The following is a 22,580-nucleotide window of genomic DNA, read 5'->3' on the forward strand; positions in this document are numbered from 1 at the left end:
CGGGTTTGTTATCAAATGCTTGCCCCAACCTCATGAGAAAGCTTTTGGTTTTCAGAGCTTTTTCGGACCTTGGAATTGTATATGAGTGCCAGCTTCGGTTTCAGGCACATCTGGGTTTCCATTCCAATTGCACCTTTACCAGCTGGCTGACCTTGAGCAAGACATTCCTTTTGACTGCACCTCTGTTTTCAAGTCTATAAAATGGGGTGGTAATCCCTGTGTTGGTTCCTAGAAGGCACACAAGGTTGCTGCACTGGAAGGGGGTGGCCACACTGACAGGTCCCCAAAGGAGGCCTTGGTGAGTCCATTGCAGTTTGGGGTAAGTCTGCACACAAGGCAGGGGCTTGCAAGGCTGACGCATAAACAGATGATCCATCTATTAATAGACAACACAAGAAATACAGCCGCCAGCAGGACCCGGCGCTTCTGTTGGCCTGACCAGCACATACTCCCCTTCAGTAAAAGCTCAGCGAGGATTCATGGTCATGATAGGAGGGAGTCCAAACAAGCGGCAGCATTTTTCTGAAGAAGCATTCATCAGCAGAGGGAGCTTGAGGGGACATTCTTGCCCAGGAAATGGGGGTGACACTCCAGCCCCCTCGACAGGGCCAGCTCTGGCTCCAGGACCCTCCCCCTTCTACATCTCCATTCCCTCCTCCATTCCCTGTGATCAGTTTCCCTTGATAAACCATTCCAGGACTCCTTCCAGCCAGACTCGCTCAGAAACTCTGGCATTTGATGTGTCCCCAACTCTTCAGCCACACATTTGCAGACAACCAACTGGTGACTCTTACAAAAGGCCAGTTTACATATGCGGCAGATTTTCTGCTCCTACCATGGCCACGATAGCATCTCCCACTCCACGTTCTCTTCTAGAACCTTGTGCCTTGACTCTGGGCAGGCCTGTGACTCGCTGGTAACCCAGGGAAGGGGTGGAATTGATGCTGTGTAACCTCTGAGACCAGATCGTAGAAGGCCATGTAGCTCCCAGATTACTAGTCAGAATACTTCCTCTGGAAGTCTTCAGCCCCCATATAAGTAGTCTGACTGTCCTGAGACCACCATGTGGTGAGGAAGCCCAAACTCTCCATGTGGACTCACCACATAGAGAGACCCTGAGACGAAATGGCGAGAAAAAGAAAATTGTCTGGCCAGCCCCCAGCTACTCCAGCTCCCCCCACATCTATCTACCATTGGCTGAGAGACCCCAGGCCAGAAGCACCCAGCCAAGCCCTTCCCAAATTCCTGACCCACAGAAACCAAGAGAGAGAATAAACAGATTGTTGTAAAACACCAAGTTCTGGAGAGATGTTACACAGCAACAGATGACCAGAACAGAGGCCAATTTTATTTCCTTTCTGCCTAGGGTGACCATACCTCCCAATTTGCGAGGAACAGTCCCCGTTTATACCTTTTATCTGGCATAATTATTGATAGTGACCCCTTCTCTCCCAAAAAGTGCCCCAATTTGGATGGTAAATTATATGGTCACCCTGAATTTGGCCAAGTTCTCAGAGAATACTACAGATGCTGGCAACAACCTTCCACCTCACAGTCTAGAATAATCAAAATACATGAGATGCCACACACACAGAAAGCCTTCGAGAAATCGGTGCGGTCCTCTCGTCCCTTCCCCTTCTCCCAGTTCTGTCCTGTCTGGATGCTCAGCAGTTCTGCCAGGAGATGGCTTAAGGAGCAGGCTCAGCCTCCTCACAGTCTCCAGAGTGCCTTCCCCAAATGAACATACAACCCCAGTGAAAGCAGGACATCTGCTATGCAAACACAGCTTCAAGACAAGCCCGGGGCTCCCCCTTTCCACCAGATTGCTCTCACTATGCCCTTCCCATGGAGAAATTCTGGAGCTGCCACTGATATCCAGGATAAGAAGGGTCTGAGTAAATCAGAGAGCAGAGGCAAGAGACAGAAGAGTGGTGAGAAAAAGAAAACCCAAACCTCAGGAAAGCCCTTCTCCACCACCCTGGAAGGGATGGGAGCTTTTTTTTTTTTTTTTTTGCGGTACACGGGCCCCTCACTGCTGTGGCCTCTCCCGTTGCGGAGCACAGGCTCCGGACGCGCAGGCTCAGTGGCCATGGCTCACAGGCCCAGCCGCTCCACGGCACGTGGGATCTTCCCGGACTGGGGCACGAACCCGTGTCCCCTGCATCGGCAGGCGGACTCTCAACCACTGCACCACCAGGGGAGCCAGGGATGGGAGCTTTTAAGGGTACAAAACTGCTCTCATATCCTAGTGCAGCCACTTACTCACTGGGCCAAGTACCCAACTGCGCTGAGCCTGCTTCTCCCTCCTGCATGAATGTCTCAGAGAACTCTTAGAAAGAATTGAAGAGATGACGATTTATGTAAAGCTCTAGCACAGCACCTGGCATATAGTACGCACTCAATAAATGCTGGTTCCCTTTTTAGAACATTGGAGGTTCCTATTAGAAAATGCATTTGTTTTATCTGGAAGGGACAGGACAGAACAGAACAGCACAAAGGGCTGATCAGAAAACAGTAATAATGGTGCCTCTTGCTTCTAGACACAACGTAAGGGTATGAATGTGGAGGGCCTGGCAGACACCTATGTCTCCCCTTTTTAGTTTAGAAAATGCTTTTGCAGTCACTCCCTCGTCTAGAACAGAAGCTCTTTGAAGGCAAGACTCTCACTATTGATCATTATATACACAGGGTCCTGCTGCAAAAGTGGTGGTTCTTATAATGCAAGCTGAATAAATGACCTCACACCAATTTTGATCCCTTTATTCATTGATTTAGTCAATAAATTCTTACTGGTCACCTGCTCTATGTCAGACACTGTTCTAGCAGCTGAGAACACAGGCCCCACCCCCACCCCCTCGGGGTGCTCCATGTGACAGAAGAAACATACATGAAGCCAGATTTACCCACGGCTGGCCTGGTCTCATCATCCCTGTGTCTGCTCAAGAGTTATCTCCGCAATGAGATCTTCGACCACCACTCCTAAGACAGCTGCTTCTCCCTCCATCCCTCTTCGCCCTCCAACTCTGCTTCATTTCTTCGTAGTTCTCCTCGTGCTCTGAAATATTTTTGTTTCCTTGTTTAGGCTCCGTCTCTGCTTCTAGAGTGTCAGCTCCGTGAGGTAGAGGCTTTGCTGTCTCACCTAGAACAGTGCCTGGTGACACATATTTGGGGAACTGTTGAATGAATGATGGGGTTTTGTGAGAATTAAATGAGAAAATGAATTTAGCACATTACCCTGGGCACATAAATAAGGACTCAGTTAATGATAATGTATTCAATATCAATAGTAAGTTGTAATATGTGCTAAAATATAGGGGGAGACGTACTTTTGCTGAATTGCTTGGATCATGTCTTTTGTTTTTTGGTGTTGTTTTTTTTTTTTTTTTTTTGCTGTGGGCCCACAGGCCATCTGCCAGTCTCTCTCTTGTGTCAGAGTTTCATCGTCTTTTCCATTTTGTCTGTGAGGTCTCTGCCCACCCCAGATGAAGAAGGATTTGGAGTGTCTGTCTCATTCTCAATTATGGGTCCCTGGGCTTGGGTGGAAGATCTTCCCTCCATTCCTTTCTCAATGGACGCCTCTGCTGCCTCTTTCTGCCTATCCAGTCTCCACAGGATGACCCTCCTTTACATTAAATCAGGGCATGACCTCCCTCCCTCCCCACTTCAAAATCCTTCAGTAGCTTACCTTTATCCTGAGGATAAAAGCCCATACTCTGTTCCATGGACTGCACATTTCTACGTGGCCACTTCCGCCTTCTGGGTCATACTCAGGCTCCTTCCTGCCTTGAGACCTTGTCACCTGCTGTTCCCTGGTGCAGGGAATACATCTCCCCTAGATCTTCACTAGCCTGTGTCCTCAACCAACCACCCCTCTGAGTAGCCTTGCCCCGTCCTCATTCACTCTCGCTCACCATGTGCCTGGTACCATTCCAAGAACTTACATTAACTCATTTAATTCTCACCACAGCCCTGTGGCATAAAAAGAAAAGCATGATTGGGAACTCCCTGGTGGTCCAGCGGTTAGGACACGGCACTTTCACTGCCGGGGCCCAGACTTGATCCCTGTTCGGGGAACTATCCTGCAAGTCATGCAGTGCGGCCAAAAAAAAAGCATGATAGCTAGCAGAGAGTGAGTATAAAATGGCAGGATATAAAGATGATAGGTAGCCAGGACCAGACAGTCCACAGGAAGATATTTGTATTTTACCCCAAGTACGTAATGGGAAGCTGCTAGAAGGTTGTGAATAGATTACTTTGATCATCATGCAGAGAAGGAACCCTAGAAGGACAAGAGTGGACACTGGGAGTCCAAGCATGAGGCTGGAGATGGTGAGGGAAAAGTGGTGGCATTCACGATGGGTTTTTTTTTTTTTTTTTTTTTCGGTATGTGGGCCTCGCGCTGTTGTGGCCTCTCCCGTTGCGGAACACAGGCTCCAGACGCGCAGGCTCAACGGCCATGGCTCACGGGCCCCGCCGCTCCGCGGCATGTGGGATCCTCCCGGACCGGGGCACGAACCCGTGTCCCCTGCATCGGTAGGCGGACTCTCAACAACTGCGCCACCAGGGAAGCCCTCACGATGGGTTTTTATTTTGGGGGGCCACGCCTTGAGGTTTGCGGGATCTTAGTTCCCCGACCAGGGATCAAACCCGTGCCCCCTGTAGTGAAAGCACATAGTCCTAACCACTGGACCACCAGGGAATTTCCTCAAGACGCCTGTTTTGTTTTGTTTTGTTTTGTTTTTTGCGGTACGCGGGCCTCTCCCTGTTGTGGCCTCTCCCGTTGCGGAGCACAGGCTCCAGACGCGCAGGCCCAGTGGCCATGGCTCACGGGCCTAGCCGCTCCGCGGCATGTGGGATCTTCCCGGACCGGGGCACGAACCCGTGTCTCCTGCATCAGCAGGCGGACTCTCAACCACTGCGCCACCAGGGAAGCCCTCAAGACGTCTTTTGAAAGAATAAAGAGGACTTACTGAAGGATTGAATGTGGTGGAAAAGGGAAAAGGAGCTACCAATAATGACTACAAGGTTTTGCAGTGAGCACCATTCGCTGCATAGCATGAACAAAAAGTAGGAAAACTGGAAGATGAGCGGATTAGGAGAGAACTTATGGAAACAGATGCTGCTGTTAACATTTTCATTTTACAGGTGAATAAGGTTTCAGAGAGATCGTATAACCTAAGTCTGCCCAACTGGTAAGTGGGATTCCTGAGTATTTTCACATACATTTATCTTTACCCTCAAGGCACCCCCTTTTAATCTTCTCCAATTTACAGATAAGGAAACTGAGGTCCAGGGAGGTGAAGGCTACACAGCTAGAAAGTGGCAGAGCCAAGAATAGATATCAGATCTAACAGCAGATGTATTTCCCAATAAAGGAGACACGCTGGGAGACTAAAAAGGAAACCTCAGAGGCCAGGTAGAAAAGAATCTGAGGTTTGAACAAAAATCGCGCGCTCAGATTCTCTTTTGATGTTTTGAAATTCCCCAGTAAGACTCCAGGACCAAGTCCGTAAGCTGGGTTTCGAAAAGGACAGCACAGTTGCCATCGTAGGCAAGTGCTTCCTGGTCGCCACTTCAGAATCACAGCTGCTCATTAAAATGCAGATTCTGGGCTCCAGCTAAGACATGCTGGTATAACAATCTATGGAAGGGACACCCGGAATCTGCATTTTTCAAATTAGCGCCCCAGAAATCTCTGTCAAATAATAAAGCTTGAGAACTGTGGAGGTATGGTTTGAACCCTGGCAGCCACCCACTACACTAGTAGTCTGACCTACGCAGGTCACTTTGCAACTCCTGGCCTCAGTTTCCGAAACTGTGAAAGAACAGCGCGTCCCGCCTGAGACACTCGACCTCCCCCTAGCAGTGAGAATCGAACAACACGATCGCTTAAAGAAGGCAGGAGCCGCGGGGCACTGTGGGATACAGAGGTGCAGAAGCGGCCCGCAAGGCATTGTGGGACACAGGGGGGCTGTTAGGCACTCTCGGCCTCCAGCTTCGACTGCAGGGCCGCCTCGTTTCAAGAAACTTGAAAACCCTCTCGGAGCGTCGCCGGGTGTCCCATGACGTAACTGTAAACATCCTCCGGTGTCTTGCAGGCTAATCACAACAGCTCGAAAAGAACAGTGACGAACTTCCGGGTTGCCTTTGCTTTACGACTCGTGCGTTCTGCCGCCGAACCGGAAGGAAGCTGGGGAGCAGTTTACGACAGCGCCGGTCGTGTTTACGGCGCCGGCCGCTGAGCGCGCGTCTTTCCTCTTTTCCCAGTTCCTCGGTCCACAAGTGGTGGTGCGGTCTCCGGCCTGGACAATCTCTCGCCATCGGGCCCGGCTAAGGCCGTTGCAGGTAAGCAGTGTGTTTCGTAGCGTTCCGAGGACCTCCGGAGCCGAGTTGGGCGGCTCCTGGCCTTTGGGGGCCTACCGGAAGAAGCCCCCGTACACCCCCACCTGCCTCCGCGGGGCGGGGCAGGACTCTGCCTTCGGGGTCCCAGGTCCGACCCAGTGCGGGGCAGAGCCTTCTGGCTGAGGTCTCTGGCCCTAGACTCCGTTTAGCGGCCACGGGCTGGGCGAATGTGATCATGTCACTTAACCCAGCTGGGTCTCAGTGTCTTTTTAAAGCGGCCCACGGCTCCCTGAACTGCTATGAGAGAGGTATTGGGGGTGCCAAGCTGAGCGGTGTTCGGCCCTCTCTGAGGAGTTCATGGTCCAGATGTTTTCCTTCCCTTTCCTGTGAAATTGGAGGCCAGGATGGAGTTGATTGATCTCTGATCTGAAATTCTCTAACCCCCAGGAATTGATGGGGAACGACCTGCAGTGGCTGCCATAACATACCCAGTACCGTGGCCTGCCAGCCGGAAGGCCCCTTCTGCCTGCCCTTTTGGTGCCTCCTCATCCTACCCCTGTAGCCAGTACAGCTGTCACTCCGTTTTAACTGAAAAGCTTAGTTTCTCCAAGTATGTTTGGAGATATCTTACTGTGTTATCAGTAGGGGCTGAAACCCCAGATCTTTTCAGGCCGCTGCCCTATTACTATAAAATAATAGGAAGAGTGTTGGACTTACGGCAGACGACCCTAGAAACCAAATCTATTTTGAAATGATGGGCAAGTCAACTGCTTGATTTGGCTGAACTGCACATTTTTGTCTCTAAAATGGGGGCGGGGGTGGGAGGGTTAGTGGTGTTGCATCCGACACGTGTAGGAGCCTGATAAGTATTTAATGTGAATTGTTTTGAGACCACCACCGCTTCCCTCAGTCCGCTTCCTGTAGTGTAACTTAAGTTCAAGTTGGAGGATGGAGCTCCCAGGTCATTCCCTGTTGCTCTCACCCAAGTGTCCCTTGTGTAGGAAGCCTTAATCTCCCTATCGTTGAACAATGAAGAGAGTTTCCTAAATTTAGTACCCTGCACTCTTTGATTGCTGTCCAGACTCCAGAAATGTTTGTGTAATGAATTTTCCCCTGGGAACTCAGCTTCTGAGCATTTTCAGGGGATTACAGTGGATGATAAATGTGTAAGTTTTTGATAGGACCTGTCAGATGAACATCTGTCTGGAGCCCCTGGTTTTTACGCAGAGTGTGGACCCTGGAGCCAGTTTGCCTGGGTTCAAATTTTTCGTCCATTAGTGTTGTGACTTTGGGCAATTTCTTGATTTCTCTGTGCCTCAGTTTTTTTATCTGGAAAGTGGGGCTAATACTGGCCCTACCTTGGGATTGTTGGGAGGAGTTAATGAATATATGTGTGGTAAGCACTAAGAACATGCCTGGTACTCATAATGTTTATGAACATTGGCTGTATGGCCACTTTTATGAACTAAGGTTTCTGGTGGCCTCCTCAGCCTTCTGGCGGGCCTTTTGCCTGTCCCTGTGTCTACTTGCTCTGCATAAGGATTTTCATTGACAGAAAATCAGAAGAACAACAAAGGAAAGTTACATTTCAGGATATATTCACGGACCCTTGTTTTCTTCTCAGCACTGTGTGTAAATATATTTTTACAAGACTCAGGAGTAATTGTGCAGCATTTTACAGTGGAATCATTTCCAAATATGTTAATTAATACCTACGGCTTTCACAATGATTCTCTGATAGAAATAAAACAAGGATCTTATGTATTTTACAGATGAAGAGACTGAGGCGTAGGGATTAAATATTGTATGCCTGGTGAAGGTGAGAATGAGAACTACAACATGCCTATTACACTTGAAAAAAAGTTACTACGTTTCATCAAATATGTGAGATACCACTCATTTCAAGAAGCACAATTATTTCATGTAACACCAAGAAAGAAAAACTACCAATTACGATATGACACCCCATCAAGCAGAAGGTGCAGACTCATTTCAGAGGTGGTGCAGCGGGAAAAAAATCAATGAAATATGATACATCAGTTTTGTTAGCAGTCTTCTGAGTTTTAAGTATTCACAATATTATTTACAAGAAGACATTGAATGGGGAGTAGCTCAACAGTTGAGGGTTCTGTTTTGCATTTTTAGTTTTGTCATTCATGTCTTAGCTTACCTCAAATGGAAGGCTTTTTTTCTAGTTTGAGGCTTTTCTTCATGGAGCTACTTATATTATTTGTATTTTTAAGGTTTTAGAAGATGGCAAAGTTCATGACACCCGTGATCCAGGACAACCCCTCAGGCTGGGGTCCCTGTGCGGTTCCCGAGCAGTTTCGGGATATGCCCTACCAGCCATTCAGCAAAGGAGATCGGCTAGGAAAGGTACCTGCCTGTCAGCGGGGGTCTGAATCTTTTAACCTGTGGCTGCTCCTCCAAGTTTGTTTCAATTTTATTCTCTCAAAAGCATGAGGGTTATAAGTATCCATTATATAGTATATATAGTATCCATTATATAGTATCCATCTGGATACTTCCAGTGGTCATAGGAGAACTGGGCTCTTAAAAAGCCATCCTGAGCCAGTCCTGACACTTCCCCACCCCGTATCCTCACTTTGGGGGGGTTTCTGAGTGAACAGAAACCCACCTGGTTGACCTGTGCTCCATGTCTTCTTCCCTTGTTGCTCTTACTAGGTTGCAGACTGGACGGGAGCCACGTACCAAGATAAGAGGTACACAAGTAAGTGTTCTCCGCCTGACTGCCCGGATCAGGGCCTTGGGGGATTGTTAGTTTTTCTAGTAACCTCCACCTGAAAGCATTCTAGGATGGGAACAAAATGCTGATAATAATTCATAGTATTTCAGGGCATATTCTGGACTGTGGAAACAATCCACATTCTTTTTGGAAATAGCCTCAACTTAGACTGTTCATTAAAGAGGTTCGGCCTATTATAGTGGTTTCCCCCCCCCCCACTTTTGGGGAACCACGGCCCCTTTTACAAATCTGGTGAACATGTTCCCATTTTTCATTTCATTGCAATTTATTGAACCTACGAGGCCAGTCAATGGATCCCAGTTTTAAAACTCCGGGTTTTAAGATCCTGATACGGTAAATTGGTTTCTTCCCTCTGTGCCAGTTGAGAGAGCTCGAAGTGGCTCCCTGGAATACTGAGTTAAGATTATCTGAGTCTGAGGTCAGCAAGAAAGTCAGTCATAGCCCATTAGCCACGTGTGCCTTGGGCACCTGATGATGACAGTGACGATGCTTAGACCGCATACTTGCCTCTCCTGAGAGAGTAGATTTTAACTCATATTCTTACAGAATAAGGCAGAGAGTGAAATGGGCTTGTCTTAAGTTCCTCAGACTCTGTCTTGACTTAGAAAGTTCTTTGGACCAGAGCTTTTCAAACTTGAATGTGCATTTGAATCAGCTGGGGATCTTATTAAAATGCTGATTCTGATTCCGTGGGTCTGGGGTGAGGCTGTGAGTCTGTACATCTAAGATGATCCCAGCCAATGGGTCAGGTCCTGAGACCACACTTTAAATAGCAGGGCTTTAGACCACCATGTATTTGTAAAATCTGTAGGCAGTGTTGTTACACGCTGTCACCTTTGCCTCCAGATAAGTACTCCTCTCAGTTTGGAGGTGGAAGTCAGTATGCTTACTTCCATGAGGAGGATGAAACTAGTTTCCAGCTGGTGGATACAGCACGCACACAGAAGACCGCCTACCAGCGGAATCGGATGCGGTTTGCACAGGTAGGCCAAGAGCCAGCAATCTGACCGTCTTGGGGCTGTCACCTGCTGCAAAAAATGCTACCGTGTAGTACTGCTGAGAGGAGAGCATGTTATTGTGGGTCTTCTAGTGAATTCCAAGTAGCTATTCAGTGATAATTGTGCTAAAATAAATGGGTACTAAGTCCAGGGATGCATTTAAATAGTTTAGCTTTCTGTTGACCAGTAGCAAGGACATCTGTGCTAAGGATGGATGTTAGCACAGGATTAACAAGGTGATCTGTGTCTGTTGCCTCACTTAATTGCTATGTCCAGGATTTATTAAGTAGATCGTCCAGTTGGGCTGCATCTTCTCATATAAAGAGGCAAACTCAACAACTCTAATAAGAGCCAGTAAACCTACTTCAATAAAAACTGCGTGTGGATATAAATCTAAGCTAATTCCAAGTACAAACATACCTCATTTTATTGTGCTTCACAGCTTTTTTTTTTTTTTTTACAAATTGAAGGTTTGTGGCAACCCTGAATCGAGCAAATCTTTTGGCGCCTTTTTTTCCAACAGCAGTTGGCTCACTTCATGTCTCTGTGTCACATTTAAGTAATTCTCACAATATTTCCAACTTTTTCTTTATTATTACATTTGTTATGGTGATTTGTGATCCGTGATGGTTCATGTTACGACTCACTGAAGGCTCAGATGGTGGTTAACGTTTTTTAGCAATAAAGTGTTTTTATAATTAAGGTGTATACATTGTTTTTTTTTAGAAATAGTGGTATCGCACACTAATAGTCTACGGTGTAGTGTAAACTATATGTATAGCATAACTTTTATATGCACTGGTAAAGCAAAAAAATTGTGTGACCCGCTTTATTGTGATACTTTATTGTGGAGGTCTGGAACCAAACCCAAAATATCTCTGGGGTATGCCTGTGCATACTTGTAAACCCCCAGATGTTGATTCTATGAAAGCAGAGTAAAATGTGCAATTTGGGTTTGCATCCTAAACTAACTCTAATGGCCTCCCATTAGGCACTGCCAATTGTAAGCCAGAGCTCCAAGATTTTATCATGGATATTTTTTTCCTGCTTCCCAGCGGAACCTCCGCAGAGACAAGGATCGACGGAACATGTTGCAGTTCAACCTGCAGACCCTGCCTAAGAGCGCCAAGCAGAAGGAGAGGTGAGGTGCCCATCCCACCAGAACAAGATATTCCTCCAGGACCGACTGCACTCTGACGGCAGGAGGCCAGAGCAGGAGAATAGTCGTCTTCCCCACCATGGCAGGAAAACCAAAAAGTCTTCCCAGGGCCAATTAAGCCACTGTCTCAGCCCTGGTGTCATTCTCGAAGAGCTGTTAACAGCAGGGAGCTTGGGCAGGAAACTGCTCACAGAGGATGTGACTACTGAAGGGAAACAAAGGCAGACAGGAAGCAGTTTGGGAGCTTACCTAGGCTTGGGTCTGCTGTGGCACAGCTCCAGGGGGCCCCATTCACGCTGGGTCCCGTGAGTCTCTGGAGCTGTGCAGGATGGTAGCCCTGCCCAAGCTGGGGCTGCCAGTGGACAGCTGGATAGATGGAGTAAAATATATGCGTAATACTGGTCAGTAGTGGGGGCGGTATGCCTCTAGCATGTCCAGTGTGCGCCCTGTTGGTCTGTTCTTTTGTTTAAGCCCCTGTTTTCCTTAAAAATCTGCACTGAAAGCACAGTTTTCCTGTCTTTCCAGAGAACGCATACGACTGCAGAAAAAATTCCAGAAACAATTTGGAGTGAGGCAGAAATGGGACCAAAAATCACAGGTAGTATATCCATATCAGAATTCTGTCCAGGAATTTGATTTTGTTTATTTGTTTGGTTTTATAACAGCTTTATTGAGGTATAGTGCACACACTATACAATTCACCCATTTAAAGTGTACATTTCGGCGATTTGTAGTGTATTGACAGAGTGCTACAACCGTTATTACGGTCCATGTCAGAAGGTTTTCATCACTCTAAAAAGAAGCCCAGTACCCTCTGCCAGTCAGCCCCTCTCCTCCCCAGCCCTGGGCCGCCCCTTATCTATTTTCTGTCTCCAGATTTGCCTGCCCCAGACATTTCATATAAATGAATCATAGCGGAATGATCTTTTGTGACTGGCTCCTTTCACCAAGCATCATGTTTTCAAGGCTAATCCATGTTGTAGCACATGTCAGCGCTTTATTCCTTTTTATCGCCACATTCTGTTAGATGGATAGACCACATTTTGTTTATCCGTTCACCACTGATGGGCACTGGGGCGGTTTTACTCCAGGGCATATTTTGAATGATGCCCCTGTGGGCATTCCTGTACAAGTGTTTGTGTGGGCGTGGTGAGACTAGAAGACATGTAAGCAAGCGTGAAGGTACAACTGTGGAAGTTACATTTTGCTGGACATGGTGCTTGCTGTAGCAGCAAGAATAAATAGCTGATACCCTGAGAGAAATATAAAGGAGCTGTTACAGCTCCTGTATAAAATGTAGGAATATGGAAGAGCTGATGTTCCCAGGGTGGCATCGTTACTGAGGAGTAGAATTCCCATTTGTTTCTGAGCTCTTGTCCCTTCGGTCCTCTTCTAGATTGTAAGCTCCTAGGAGTCAGGGACGCTGCTGGAAAACAGCCAGCACATAGTAAATGTTCTGGATGTATTTATTGAATAAAAGCCTTCGTACTGTTAACCTGCCTTTTGCTTACGTTTTGCGCTGGCTGTCATTTTTCCCCTCCGATGGTTTCCCCCAACAGAAGCCCCGAGACTCCTCGGTGGAAGTCCGCAGTGACTGGGAGGTGAAGGAGGAGATGGACTTTCCTCAGTTAATGAAGATGCGCTACTTGGAAGTGTCAGAGCCCCAGGACATGTAGGTGACGTCTTTTACTACTGTCCACCACCACACATCACCAGCTGGTGATGACTGTTGGCCTAAGCCCTAGTATTTCCAAAGGTGTTGCATAAGATTGACAAACGGGTTTTAAAAAGCAATGCCAAGAGGGGAAAGCAGAAAAGTTTACTGATATTAAAACTTCATCTCCTCGGGAATTCCCTGGCGGTCCAGTGGTTAGGACTCCACACTTGCACTGCCAAGGGCACGGGTTCAATCCCTAGTCAGGGGACTAGAATCCCACAAGCTGTACGGCACGGCCAAAAAGAAAAAAAAAACTTCAGCTCTCTTTGAACTTCCTGGCATTGTGAGCAAAAGAAGAATTAAGTGGGCTTCCCTGGTGGCGCAGTGGTTGAGAATCTGCCTGCCAATGCAGGGGACACGGGTTCGAACCCTGGTCTGGGAGGATCCCACATGCCGCGGAGCAACTGGGCCCGTGAGCCACAACTACTGAGCCTGCGCGTCTGGAGCCTGTACTCCACAACAAGAGAGGCCGCAATAGTGAGAGGCCCGCGCACCACGATGAAACGTGGCCCCTGCTCGCTGCAACTAGAGAAAGCCTTTGCACAGAAACGAAGACCCAACACAGCTAAAAATAAATAAATAAATTTATAAAAAGAATTAAGTTATAGAACTCTTGTTGGCAGAAAGAAATTTGCTGTTAAACTCCAGATTTCTTTCCACTTCCTGAAATCCTGAGCAAAAGAAAAAATTAAGTTCTGTATCTCTGAGGGCAGAAAGAGAAAGATAGCAGTCCTTCAAGAGTCACGAAGCTTTTGCTTACATTTCAAAGAGCTCCTTACCTCAAAGGGCCAGTAGATGGAAATACCTTAGTGGGGAGCTGGAGCACCAGGCCGGAGTCAGTGTGCCTGCTGGGGGCTCTAACTGCTCCTCTCCCTGTCTTGGCCTCAGCCTCCCTGTCTTTAAAATGAGGAGGCTGAGCAGAATCAGTTGTGTCCTCACTGTTCTGTGGAGCCACATCAGGAGGTGCGGGGGCAGGGCCCAGAGCAAGCACTGAGAGTCTAGTCAGAGGATGTTTTCATCTCATACTCTAGACTTTGGGATAAGACTTTGGATTCCGTGGTTTAACAGAAAAGAAGTAGGTGGTCTTCTCCTTCACTTAGCGCGTGTTGCCTGCTCTCCCCTCAGCGAGTGCTGCGGGGCCCTGGAATACTATGACAAAGCCTTCGACCGCATCACCACGAGGAGCGAGAAGCCGCTGCGGAGCATCAAGCGCATCTTCCACACTGTCACCACCACGGACGACCCCGTCATCCGGAAGGTGGGCGCCCCCTGCCCCGCACCTGTCCGCCCATGGGGAGTGTCGAGGCCTCAGGACAGAGATGTGGGGATGCGTGTGAATCAGTTGGGCCTCGGAAGCCCCTGTAGATAAGACTCTTCTGAATCGACTTAGGATTAGATGAAAATAAGAGCACTTTGCTGGCCAGACCATAAGTGTTGACGTTAGGTGAAGCTGGGCCCGGGTCCCAGCTCTGCCGTGCTTCCTGGCTTCACCTCTCTGAGGCCTTAGCTTTCTTACCTGTAAATTGGGGTAAATGTACTTACCACGTGCCGCTGGGGTGAGGGTGGAAGCATCGGGCAGTGCTCTCCTGGGATATAGCAGGTGCTCAGGGAGCTGCAGTTCCTTGGACCCCAGGACACAAGTTCACTGGCTGGCTTGCTGCAGCCTTGCTCAGACAAGGGTGTGGGTGTGAACGTGCCTTACAGAGGAGTCCTCCCCCTGCTGTGAATGGCCAGTTCAACCCTGAAGTAGCCTCATCTCTCTTCTGCCCTCTGCAGCTGGCAAAAACTCAGGGGAACGTGTTTGCCACCGATGCCATTCTGGCCACACTGATGAGCTGCACCCGCTCCGTGTATTCCTGGGACATCGTCGTCCAGAGAGTTGGGTCCAAGCTCTTCTTTGACAAGAGGGACAACTCTGACTTTGGTAAGAAGCCTGTTTGGGAACAACACAGAGGTGCTGAGTGTCCTTGTTGGTTCAGAGCCATTCCCTGCTCTAGAGAATGGGTAGAAGAGGGTCTGTCTCCTCACAGGCATCAACAGCCATGTCAGAATCCCACTCAGCCTTCTCAGCGACAGGGGAAAGGGACTGTCACTGCAGTCCCTCTTGGGGCATCAGCTTCCGGAGTCCTCATGGTGCCCGAATACCGTACTTCTAGTTTTTACTCATTTGAATAGCACTTTCCTGACTTCCGTCATCTCTCTACACCACCTTTCGTACATACTTAATGTTTCTCTTTAAATTGATGCCTTTTTTACTTCAGCATATTTACGAAGGAAAAAATACGTACGCGTATGTCTTACACCATACGTGTGTGTATGTGCACACACGGTGAATGAAAACCACTCAAAAATAGCAGAGTGAAGCCAAACATGATTATATTGCTTCTCTTTGTTGAAACACTAATAAAATCAAACATTCTCTTGAGGAATCCAAAAAGAAGGAAAAGGTATGGCTTTCCTCCACATGATCGTGACTGCATTTAACGTTAGTGTCTCAAGTTGCCCAGAAGCGCACCCTGCTCCTGCCCAGTGTGTCCCACACTCAGGGGACCCACGTTAGCAGATGGCGGTTCTTTGGAGGAAGGGTGTGTGTCGTTTGGATCACCACTGCTCCCCAAGGGGCCACACACCTCTGTGGTGACTGTTTAGTGAGTGGTTGGCTATGTCACCGCCCTTGCAGACCTCCTGACGGTGAGTGAGACAGCCAACGAGCCCCCGCAAGATGAAGGCAACTCCTTCAACTCACCCCGCAACCTGGCCATGGAAGCAACCTACATCAACCACAACTTCTCCCAGCAGTGCTTGAGGATGGTGAGGCCCTGGGAGCATCTGGGAGGCCATTTTTAGCTTGTCGACTCCAGCTGCTGTTTATTGAGCATCCGCCGTGTCGTCAGCTCCGGGGTTGTGGGATTGGTTAGGATAGATGGGGTTCCCTGCCTGTCACAGAGGAGGTCCGAGCTTGGGCTTTAAGATCAGACAGCCTGACTTTGAACCCTAGATCCACCAGTTTTTAGCTTTGTGGTGCTGGGCATGTTTCTTTGTAAAATTAGAATACCAATAATACTTGTTTCACTTAGATACATTGTGACCTTTTCTTCAAATATCTGTGTACAAGTGCACTCACTGTTTCGGAGCTGGGGATACAGCAACCAGCCAAAGTTGCAACCCTTCAGAAGCTTTGTTACAACGGAGGAGGAAAGACAGTAAACCCTGAGTACACATATGTTGTGACAAGTGGCTGTGTGTGCCATGGAGAAAAACAAAACAGGAGGGACGAGATTGCTATTTAAATGAGACACCTAAAGCACGTGGGCGACAAATATAAGCACGGGGTGAACGCGAGCTGTTACATCCGTTTTGGTCCGTGGGCTGCTTGCTTGCGCTCGGAAGGGGTAAACGATGCACAGCACGTAGTGATCCCAGATCCCCCTCAGGAGCCAGGGACCCAGTCAGGGCTGTGACAAAGCAGAGGTGCAGGGTCTGGCTGATTGCCTTGGCGACAAGTTGCTGCCGTCTCGTGACACCTCTGTCATCCTTGCAGGGGAAGGAAAGATACAACTTCCCCAACCCAAACCCGTTTGTGGAGGATGACATGGATAAGAATGAGATTGCCTCTGTGGCCTACCGGTATGTCACCTCCCTGGTGCCCGTGCCCTGTGTGGGTGGTGCGTCTGAAATCCAGGGTCTCAGCTGACCTTAGGAGTTTCTCCTTCCTTGCAGTTACCGCAGGTGGAAGCTCGGAGACGACATTGACCTCATCGTCCGCTGTGAGCACGACGGCGTCATGACTGGCGCCAATGGGGAGGTGTCGTTCATCAACATCAAGACCCTCAACGAATGGGACTCCAGGGTGAGTACCATCCTGTGTCTCTCTTCCCCTCGCCTCACTCAGAGAGCTACCGAGATTTTTTTTGTCTTCTGAGTTTTTCCCCTACTTACTTACTGAGAAAGAGATGGTGTGTGTGAGGTAATTACCTTCTTCCAGTGCTTTCTGTCCCTCTGTTCCATTCCCACCTCCTGTTGATTTCTGCTCTCTGCAAGCGTGATTTTGATCTTTCCTGTGAGCCGGGCTGGCAGGTTTCCCGTAAGCCACGCAGCTCTTCTTTTTGACCTGCTCTTTCGCTTACTGCAGCCCCTACCTGGTCTTCAACCTTCGGACGCCCTTTTTCCAACTCCTTCACTTCCTGAAGTCAGAGATGCTCAGATAAGCCCAGATTTGGCTCTTCAGGGGGCATCTTGAAAGAATCATGTGTCCTTCGCTTTTCCTCCTCTTTCTGTTCTCTCTCAGGCTGCTGCGCCATGATTATTGGGCTGTCATCCTTTCTGAAAGTACCTGGGCTACGTGCCTGCATTTGAAATGGGTGGCAGAGCTCCTCGGTGCTGCTGTGTAGAATAAAGGATTCTTGGTGCAAGGACAGGAAGGCCGGGCCTGTGTTGAACGAGGGTCCAGTGAGATGGAGTTTGGGGGCCGTTGTGCTCTGCTTTCATTAGAGCCAAGGGATTCGCATTCCAGGCTGCTGAGTCTCACCCCCAGATGCTCCTCAGCCTCCATCACCTGCTGAGAGCACACCAGAAGGTTTGCTGCGAACTTAGCTCTGGGCCAGTGGCCTTTTCTTAGACTTTACACCATGCCCTCCCTGTAGCATTTGGTGTCGTTATATTTGTATGGCTGTGCCCTCTGTTAGTACCTTAATCTAGTCTTACACGTTTCTCAGCTTCCTTCACGTGTTTCCTTTGCTGGTTCCCCTCGTTTTTGACCCCCAGTGGAGCCTTCTCTTAGGCTCAGTCCCCTTTGCAAGTCATTTTGCCATAATCACTTCTTTATATAGCATGTATTCTTCATCTTTGGCTCCATAACAAAGTAACAGAAACTTGGAGGCTTAAAATGACATCCATTAGCTCATAGTTTGGTAGGTCAGAAGTCTAGCATCATGTGGCTTGGTTCTCTGCTCAGAATATCCAAGAACTAAAGTTAAGGTTTCAGCAGAACTGAGTTCTCAGCTAGAGTTTCTGGAAGAAAATCCACTTCCAAGCTCATTCTAGTTGGCATAATTCAGTTCCTTGCAGATTGAGGTCAGATTGAGGCCCCTGGTTCTCTTGCCAGATGTCAGCTGGGGCCGCTCAACTCCTAGAGGCCACCCACATTTCTTTCCATGTGGTCCCCTCCACCTTCAAACCAGCAACAACATCAGATTCTTTTCGTGCTTGAAATCTCTGGCTTCCTCTGTGTCCGACCTCTACACCCAGATTTAAGAGGCTCGCATGGTTAGGTGAGGCCCACCCAGATGGTCTTCCTGTCTTAAGGGACCTTAACTCCATCTGCAGAATCCCTTTTGACATGAGATGGCATGATCGTGGGTATTTCATCATCCTCACACGTTCCATCCAGACTCCATGGTAGCAGATGCTGCAAGAGCGGGGTCACCGGGGGTCATCTTAGAACTCCGCCTACCCCGAGCCTCAGCCTTGAACTCTAAAAAGGATTCCCGAAATCTATTCTGACTCCTATTCCGTTGTTGGTTTTCTTCTTTTTTCTAAAATACCTTGTTCTTCCAGTGGCCTTGTTTGTCGTTCCCTCTGGCTTGGCCGTCCGTCAGCTTTGTCTCTCCTGCTCTCTTCGGCTCAGAGCCTCAAACATCTCCTCCTTTGCACTCTTGAATTCTGCTGTCAGGTGCAGTCTGTCTTCTTGCTCAGCTCTGGCTCTCGCTGACATCCTCCCCCTAGTTTAGGGCCCTCCTCTCCGTGATGCCTGTTATTAGCTGACCTCCCTAACTCGCTCCTCCCTCCCTTCAGTATCTCTGCCAGTTAACTGTCCGAAACACTGCTTCCTTGAGGAAAGGCCCTTAAAATGCCACAGCAAACTCACAAGGCTGCTGCAGGATAGTTTTAATTTTTGAAGAAAGCCCAGAGACATCTGTCAGAATACTGCCCCTAAGTGGTTTGGACCTAACTACTTAATAAAAGGAACTCTTTAGTATTTCTTCTGGCCTAGGGTTGCCAGGAACCAAGAAAGTTTAGGAGTCTCTGCCATGTGCCCTTCAGCCGGTCACTTCACTCTGAGGCCAGGTTCCCACATCTGCAGAAGAGGTGGTTGGAGAAGGTGGTCTCCGGGGTCTCTCTGCTTTTTGTCTGTCTCTGTGTGTGTGCACAGTGCCAGACCCTGACCTCGCTCTCTGTGGGCCTCCACGCCCACCGGGGCTAAACCGGCCCGTCTCTCCCCGCATCCCTCTCAGATCACTCCACCTCCAGCTTCTGCCAATATCCTCCATGGGGGAGCTGCCAGGCTCCCATGCAAAACCTTCCTCTCCGCACAGCATGTGATAAACATGTGCCCTCACCACTTGTGTGGCACTTGTTTTTTTAACTTGTGCGCGTGCGTGTCCTGGTCTGGATGAGCTCTTGTGAAGGGAGGAGTCGCGCTCTGTTGAGCACCTGCTGCGCAAGGGACGGCCCGAGGCCCTGCCTCTTAAAAGCTAAGTCCGACCCCTGCTTTACCTGTGGGCTTGCCCCTCCCCAGTCAGGCCCCCTAAGGAGTTTCCTCTCTGCCAGAAGTGGCAGCAGGCCGTGGGCAGTGGGAGCCCGCCTTGGCCCCTGTAACCGGGGCTCCCCCCCTGCAGCACTGTAATGGCGTTGACTGGCGTCAGAAGCTGGATTCTCAGCGAGGGGCCGTCATTGCCACCGAGCTGAAGAACAACAGCTACAAGTTGGCCCGCTGGACCTGCTGTGCTTTGCTGGCCGGATCCGAGTACCTCAAGCTTGGGTGAGATTCCTGTCCGGGAGCTCATCTTTGGAAGGGGGTGGTCTGCAGGTTGGGAGACGAGGGCTGGCCTTTTCTCCTTTTTCTTGGGACAAGCATCAGACCAGGTGTCACCATTTAAATGATACTCGACCCCAGGCGTCGCTGTGTCTCTGTGCCCGCCTGCCCCCCCTCCATAATACTCCTCTTCCCCTCGATAGTTACGTGTCCCGGTACCACGTGAAAGACTCCTCACGCCACGTCATCCTGGGCACCCAGCAGTTCAAGCCCAATGAGTTTGCCAGCCAGATCAACCTGAGCGTGGAGAACGCCTGGGGCATCCTGCGCTGCGTCATCGACATTTGCATGAAGCTGGAGGAGGGCAAGTACCTCATCCTCAAGGACCCCAACAAGCAGGTCATCCGCGTCTATAGCCTGCCCGACGGCACCTTCAGCTCGGATGAGGACGACGAGGAGGAGGAGGAGGAAGAAGAGGAAGAAGAAGGTTTGTAGCAAGCCTCCCTCCAAAGTCTGGAGTGAGCGTGTGCCGGCTGGGGCCCAAGCTCTGTATGCACGGTCCTCTCTAACCTCGATGGAAACCTCTGGGAATTCCCTGAGATGTCACTTGGAGTAGCATTCAGTCTGGCTCCAGAAGCTGCTTCCAGAGCCTTTAGATCACAAGACGGGGTCAGGGAGGAGAGTGGTCTTTTAGAGGCTAGGGCAAGGAAGAAGCATCTAGAGGAAGGCACTGGAAGTCCCTGATGTTAGCCAGTGGTCTGAGGGAGGAAAGATGCTCCAGGTGAGTTACATGGGCTTTAACCTTTCTCTCACCTGCTTCACCAGTAGGTGACGGAAGGAAATGTAAGGATCTAAAAGGTTTCACTAATGAGTGTAGGTGTTGAAAATCATAAGCAACTCACCAGTTTGACGTGGCTTTTGTATCTTTCAGAGGAAGAAACTTAAACCAGACAGTGATGTGGAGCTGGATTCTGTGATTCTGCCGAGCCTAGGAGGGCCTTGGATACCTGGTGGAATGTTTGTCTGATCGTTGCTCTCTGCAGCTTGACAGTTGGAGTAAAGTATAAGTCTGTCTAGTCTCTTACCTTCATCGCGTGCCTATGTCATGATTGACAGCCCTTCTTCTCCGAGTAGCCCTTGGGAGAGGGAGGGTGAGATACAGCAGAGTCTCTCTGGAGTTCATAATCTGGGTTCCAGCCTTTGTTCTTGAGCATTAGTAGTTTTACATTCCTGTTAGGAGGTGAATGCCCTGAATTTTTTTGTTCTTGGAACCCCTTGAAATTATCCTTTCCTGGGGAGTGTTGTCCATTGTGAGTTCCCCGTAGGAAGTCCATTTCCACAAGCACGAGTGCCTGCTGGCTGCGTGCCAGCCCCAGCTGCTGCCTTCAGAGACACACATCACTGGTGAAACATGAAGCAGGGCAGTCTTTGAAGGTTGAGGTGGGGTGGCTTCAGGTGCAGGAGACTGCCTCGGAAGATTCTGATGGATGTTCCACTGTGTGGTGATCGTAATGGTTCGTAAATTGTTTTCAAGCTTGCCACGGGCTGGTGACGGGATCTCAAGCTGGCACCCTCAAAGAACTGTGTCATGAACAAATCAGAGCTACAGATGTTTAGTACTTGTAAACTTTTTATAAACGGACAGTGTTCTGTCCAATGTACAGAACACTATGAAGTAATATACGGTGCCACATGTTATACTGCATGTTCTATAAATATCTCATCGGACCCTGACACAGAACTGTAATGCTGGTGGAAGTCATACCATTATACAGATGAGAAAACTGGCTCAGCTTTTGGGTAACGGTCCTAAAGTTAACAATTTTAATCAAAATAATTGAGCCTCAGAAAGCAAGCAAAAACTTACTGGACTGTGTTGTCAGAGTTACTAGGAAAATAGAGCACAAGATGTGCTTCTTGGGGACCTTTCACTGTAGGTGGAGCGTTACAAAATTCACTTTAAAGTAGTGTGACAAGTGTCATGGGGTTTCAAGTTCGGGCTGGTACTCCCCGAGCTGCCTCCTGCAGACCCATGATGCAACCCAGCAGGATTAGCTGGAGCAAGTGGGCAGGTGGAAGTTAATTTCAGTCACATTCTCTAAAAACATCTTATATCAGCCTCCACATGCCTCATGTCTTTCATCTATCCCCTACTTCCACCTGGTCTTGCTTGGGGCCACCAAGTTGACTGCTGTAAATAGTCCTGACTCTAAACTTTCAATCGCATCCTGTGGCCTACAATCCAGGCTCAGCCTAGTCTGAAGGCCCTGCCGTATTTTATCAGTCCTAATTTCCCAGTACAAAATACAGCCAGCAGCTATTTTAAGTAATTAATTGCCGACACCCATTCTCATAATCTTCACAACTATTAAGTAGACCTCCCTAACTTCATTTTTGGTCTGTCTGGTTTCAGTGTTTATTCAACAAATTATTAAGGGCCTCCTGTATGTCAGATGCTGATGGAAGCTGTGAGGTCACTATAGTGAATAAGATCATTTCTGCTCTAATGAAGCTTTTCTCTGATGCTGATATAGGCTAGGGAAAAAATAGATAAATGGCATTCCTTAGGGTTAGGGGGTACTTAGGTCTGAGAGCTCAAGGAAGACTGTTCTAGAGAAGTCCCAGTGATGATTTTTAATGAGAAGCAGCTCCAGCCATGCAAAGCTGGAAGATCACAGGGTTTTTCCACACTAGGCACGGCTGCCTTCCCACCAGGACCCTCAGCCCCATCTCACAGGACTACTTTAACACCCCTTGAGGTTTCCTATACTTGCGCTGTGTTCTACCCATGTAAATCTCATGCAGGATCCACATCCCACCTCTGGAAAGCCAGCCCTGGTCAT

At 48.8% G+C, this 22,580-nt stretch overlaps 1 protein-coding gene across 2 annotated transcripts; it reads left to right on the plus strand.

Moving 5' to 3' along the window:
• The first annotated feature begins 6,198 nt into the window (after window positions 1–6,198).
• EIF3D (eukaryotic translation initiation factor 3 subunit D) lies at window positions 6,199–20,821 on the plus strand. 2 transcript variants are annotated; one of them, XM_081250349.1, is made up of 16 exons: window positions 6,206–6,345; window positions 8,115–8,161; window positions 8,586–8,718; window positions 9,028–9,073; window positions 9,956–10,092; window positions 11,163–11,248; window positions 11,792–11,864; window positions 12,826–12,938; window positions 14,109–14,241; window positions 14,760–14,907; window positions 15,664–15,794; window positions 16,525–16,610; window positions 16,704–16,833; window positions 19,601–19,743; window positions 19,941–20,224; window positions 20,669–20,821. In XM_081250349.1, exons 3-16 carry the CDS (start codon window positions 8,596–8,598, stop codon window positions 20,680–20,682), a joined length of 1,647 nt encoding a protein of 548 aa, XP_081106475.1. In that variant the 5' UTR covers window positions 6,206–6,345; window positions 8,115–8,161; window positions 8,586–8,595; the 3' UTR covers window positions 20,683–20,821. The 2 variants fall into 2 exon arrangements, with proteins under 2 accessions (XP_081106474.1, XP_081106475.1); XM_081250348.1 differs by lacking the exon at window positions 8,115–8,161 and having other exon boundaries at window positions 6,199–6,345.
• The last annotated feature ends 1,759 nt before the right edge of the window (window positions 20,822–22,580 follow it).

Source organism: Mesoplodon bidens, assembly GCF_964165515.1.
Source record: "Mesoplodon bidens genome assembly, chromosome: 11".
Classification (NCBI taxonomy): Eukaryota; Metazoa; Chordata; class Mammalia; order Artiodactyla; family Ziphiidae; genus Mesoplodon; species Mesoplodon bidens.

Excerpts from the sequence above, each read along its gene's own strand:
- EIF3D (XM_081250348.1), top strand. The coding sequence starts at position 8,596 with ATGGCAAAGTTCATGACACCCGTGATCCAGGACAACCCCTCAGGCTGG. Across the intron at positions 14,908-15,663 it reads GAGGGACAACTCTGACTTTG|ACCTCCTGACGGTGAGTGAG; the intron begins GTAAGAAGCCTG and ends CCGCCCTTGCAG. Across the intron at positions 16,834-19,600 it reads TCAACGAATGGGACTCCAGG|CACTGTAATGGCGTTGACTG; the intron begins GTGAGTACCATC and ends CCCCCCCTGCAG.